A 4,283-nucleotide genomic window follows, 5' to 3' on the forward strand; every position below is an offset into this window, starting at 1 on the left:
ATAGTAAATTCTTGGCCAGCCAGGGATACACAGTGGGATCCTACCTCAAATAAACAGAAAACAACAAACAGCTATCAGTGGAGACAGGATGTAACTGATAGAAAAGAATTGGATTTCTGACTTGAAAACCAAGAGCAAACCATGCATGATAGCTTATAATGTGTAAAATCCCAGGGCTTGGGAGGCTGAGCTCAGAAGATCTCAAGTTTGTGGTCGATCTGGGCGACAGACCCTATCTATTTCCAAAAACCAAAAGAAAACAAGTAACAGACAAACAAAAACAACCCCAAGTGGAGGAAAGTTCTAAATATTAATAGAAACACTTTGGAAGAAGATCTAACCAGCTTTTTTTTTTCTTCAAGATTGACTGTAGAAGGTAGGAATAACCCAGGAAAGACTTTGTAAGACACAAAAGCACTGGCTACAACTTCATAGACAGCATTTTATATTAAGATGAAAGTAGAACTTTATCTTGCTCAAAAAAAACCCCTCATGATTTAGAGGAACGTAACTAAATGTTTAGGGAGAAAGGACCTAGAATTTGTTTTAAAGAGATCTTAGAACAGTGGTTCTCAACCTTCCTAATGCTGTAACCCTTTAATACAGTTTCTCATGTTGTGGCGACTCCCAAACATAAAAATTATTTTTGTTGCTACTACATAGCTGTAATTTTGCTCCTGTTATGAATCACAAATATTTGACAAGTAGAGCATCTGACGTGTGACCTCTGAAAGGAACGCTCGACCGCAGACTGAGAACTGCTGACCCAGACCAAGAGGAAGCTCATGAGTGACATCATAACATCAACGAACCTCACATAACATCAACATACCTCACATAACATCAACATACCTCACATAACATCAACATACCTCACATAACATCAACATACCTCACAAACAGGTCGAATGACGGAAACACACATTGTGATGCTGGGATGCATCTATCTATAGAAACCTCATACCGAAAAGCTCACAGTAAGTTCAAAATTAATTCAAAATAGTGGTTATTTCTGTTAGGAAACACGAGGGGCCTGGAACTCAGAACACGACGGAAACAAACATGTTGGGAATAAGGTTTGTTTACTGTATTTTTTATATTAAAGTGGTAGGTGCATGAGTATGCTATAGCATCCTTTAGATATTTTGTATGTAACAAAAAAATAATAATTTAAAAATAATTTGTTTTCTATAAAGGGACATGGCAAAAGGAAGAGAAGAGGCTAAGGGTATACACCAGGGGAGACAGTGACGGCTGACCATGTTTCTGTTCTCATTGAGAAGATAGGGATGCCTTGCCTCTCCCTGGGAACACACACTGTGCTAGATTGAGAACACTGATTCCTTTCAGTTCATCATAAAGACAGGTGCTATGAAGCATGGGCTCTAGAAGATGTCAGAGGAGGTCCTATGTGTCTAAGGATCCAGGTGAAGAAGCTGAGTCCTGCACCCTGCTTTTCCTTCTCCCTACTTGTTCATGCGTTCAGAATGGTTTCCAGGTTTGTTTGGTTTTTTTCATTTTGATGGTGCCAGTGGTCGAAGCCAAGCCCTCATACGTGCTAAGCAAGTGTTCTACCACCAACTCCACCTATAACCCTAGATTTGCATTTCTAACCTTTTAGAAAAAGATTTCTTTATGAGTATGATTGTTTTGCCTGCAGGAGCGCATGCGTTCCATATGTGTGTCTGGTGCCTAAGGAGGTCCTGGTCAGAGAAGGCATTAGATCCCCTGGAAGCAGAGTTATAAATAAGCACGTGAGCCTTATTTATAACTACCATGTGGATACTGGGAATTGAACCTGGATCCTCTGCAAAGGCAACAAGAGTTCTTAGCCACTGAGCCATCTCTCCAGCTCCTAGGCTTGCTTTTGTTGTTATTGTTGTTGTTTGAGAGAGGGTTTCGCTGTATAACAGCTCTAACTGTCCCAGAACTTGCTTTGTACATCAGGCTGACCTTGAACTCACAGAGATCTGCCTGTTTCTGCCTCCTAAAGGCATGTGCCATCACCGCCTGGCAAGGTTTGTATTTCAAACCTTTTTTGTTGTTCAGTAAGTGGTATTCAGTGTGGGGCTGGACGTGCCTTTCCTCCAGCTCTGTAAAGTGAGTTGATGTCTCTGGGAAAGAGCTACAGTAGTGTGAGTGTGAAGGACCTGATACCTGCCATCTCTCCCCGGTTTCCCAGGCAACTGAGAAGAGCATTGACTTCTAGTTCATCAGTCAGGCTCACCCCTCAGTGAGGAGTGGTACCTATTTACTCCGGTGCCTGACTCCGGAGAAGAAGAGCACTGTGTGTCAGCTTCCTGTTCAGTTAAGCAGCAGATAAGACACTGCTGCCCCTCCTGAAGTCACAATCTCTTGACAACTCCAATTTCTGACTTCCTCGTTGCCTTCCTGAGAGAGTCCCTGGCTCCTTCTGCCCTTCTTGGGGAATCCCCATCTTCCTCCTGGTTTCCTTGGTGGTGGTGGTGAGCATCTTCCACCGGGCCTTCTTGTGGAGCCCCCAGTAATAGAAGCGGTGGCAAGCTGACCCTGTGCCAGGTCCACAGTGCAGCTGGCGCTGGCGTCTGAGGCCATAGCTACTGGAATCCAGCACCTGGAGTGAGCTATCTCCAACTTTTCTCATGAAAACTCAAGTGTCAACTTAGTGTTTCCAGATCTGAAAGAGACCAAAGAGAATCACAAGGCTTATCACTCTTACCAGACCTAGCATCTGTCGCTTCTCCCCTGATACAGGCTGCAGTTGGTTTCTATCACCTTTTTTTTCTTTACCATTTTGCAGTGCTAAACTGATGTCACCCCTTGCATCTGCCCAGCTCCTGGAACACGCCTCTAATCCAGTTTCAGAGAGAAACCTATTACACTCACTAATACTACCTAATTGACGACTCAGTTTGTGCTAGGCCTTGCCTGTTATAAACACTTGACACGTACCCATTCTACACTAATGGAGTCCTGATGAAGAATGAGAAATTCAAGGTTCAGTGGGGCTAAGTGACATGCCCAAGTAACCCAAATGCTAGTGGGTGAAGGAGCCAGGGTACAAACTCAGTCTTCTCCGGAAGCTTTCAATTACTGGAGCTACAGAGACTGCGTCCTAAAGTCCTTAGACAGACACTGGCTGACACTTTACCCCCTCCAGGCCCGCCTGTAGCTTACAGCGTATGACAGCCTCCTGGACTTGGTAAAAGCCACCATCCTGGCCTCTGCCATCCACATAGTACATGAATCGGAGTTCCGGCGGGTAGGCGGCTCTGGTCAAACCGGATAGCAGGGGTATGGTGCAACCCTCTGCCCCAGGGGCCTCCGTCAGGGCCTGCAGCATCTGGTACTTGCACCAGGGGTCCCGGAGGAAGCCTGGGGTGATGAGTAGCACGCGGCAGTGACTACTACTCAATGCCTGGCATAGTTCAGAAACAATGGCGCCGCCTGGTGTTGCATCCCGAAGCTGCAGGAAGCAGCGTAGGCTGGCCCTGCTACCCTCCAAGTAGGAGACCAGCTCCTGGGCGGTCTCTAGGTCCTCCTCACTGTGGCACACGCAGACGTCATAGTCTTTGCTCCAGCGGCCACTGCTGCAGCTGGTGTCCATGTGTGTTGGTTGCAGGGTAGGAGACATTACTGAGCTGCAGCTCGGGGGTGAGCTGTGGCTTGGGGGTGAGCTGCGGTTGGAGGGTGAGTTGTGGCTCGGGGGTGAGCTGCGGTTGGAGGGTGAGTCGTGGCTCGGGGGTGGGAGACCGTCCTGTGTGGATTTCTGTGAACCATCACTTGGGTGGCTTTCCCGGGGGGCTGGCATCTTCTTAGGCTTCTTCAACAAAGCCTGCCTAAACCAGTCTACAGGGGGAAAACAGAGAGCTGAGACTTGCTGCCTGCGAGTTGAAGCCCCACTCCCAAGGAAAATGGGCGGGACTCTGCCAGCGACACCTTACCCGCTGTCCTACTGCCTACTGCCTTGCTGTTAGGCACACCCCTGAGGTCTTTCCTAAGAGTTCTTGCTATCTTTAAAGGTTCCCCAATACTTAGAGAACTTGAATCCTGGCCAGGCGGTGGTGGTGAACGCCTTTAATCCTAGAGTTTGGGAGGTGGAGGCAGGCAGATCTCTGTGAGTTTGAGGCCAGCCTGGTCTACAGAACTAGTTCCAGGACAGAGAAACCCTGTCTCAGAGAGGGGATAAAAGAAAGAAAAGAAGCCGGGCGGTGGTGGCGCACGCCTGTAATCCAGCACTCGGGAGGCAGAGGCAGGCGGATCTCTGTGAGTTCGAGACCAGCCTGGTCGACATGAGCTAGTTC

The 4,283-nt window shown here is 47.5% G+C and overlaps 1 protein-coding gene across 2 annotated transcripts in view; it reads right to left on the reverse strand.

Moving 5' to 3' along the window:
• Nucleotides 1-1,976: 1,976 nt before the first annotated feature.
• Tirap (TIR domain containing adaptor protein) overlaps nt 1,977-4,283 on the reverse strand; it is a 13,411-nt gene continuing 11,104 nt past the window's right edge. For both annotated transcript variants that reach the window (XM_026778989.1, XM_005347016.2), the window contains exons 5-6: nt 3,157-3,828; nt 1,977-2,656 (exon numbers count right to left, since the gene is read on the reverse strand). In XM_026778989.1, the coding sequence (XP_026634790.1) occupies nt 2,637-2,656; nt 3,157-3,828 (692 nt within the window). In that variant the 3' untranslated portion in view covers nt 1,977-2,636. The remainder of the gene's footprint in view (nt 2,657-3,156; nt 3,829-4,283) is intronic.

Source organism: Microtus ochrogaster, chromosome 5, assembly GCF_000317375.1.
Source record: "Microtus ochrogaster isolate Prairie Vole_2 chromosome 5, MicOch1.0, whole genome shotgun sequence".
NCBI classification, from domain to species: Eukaryota; Metazoa; Chordata; class Mammalia; order Rodentia; family Cricetidae; genus Microtus; species Microtus ochrogaster.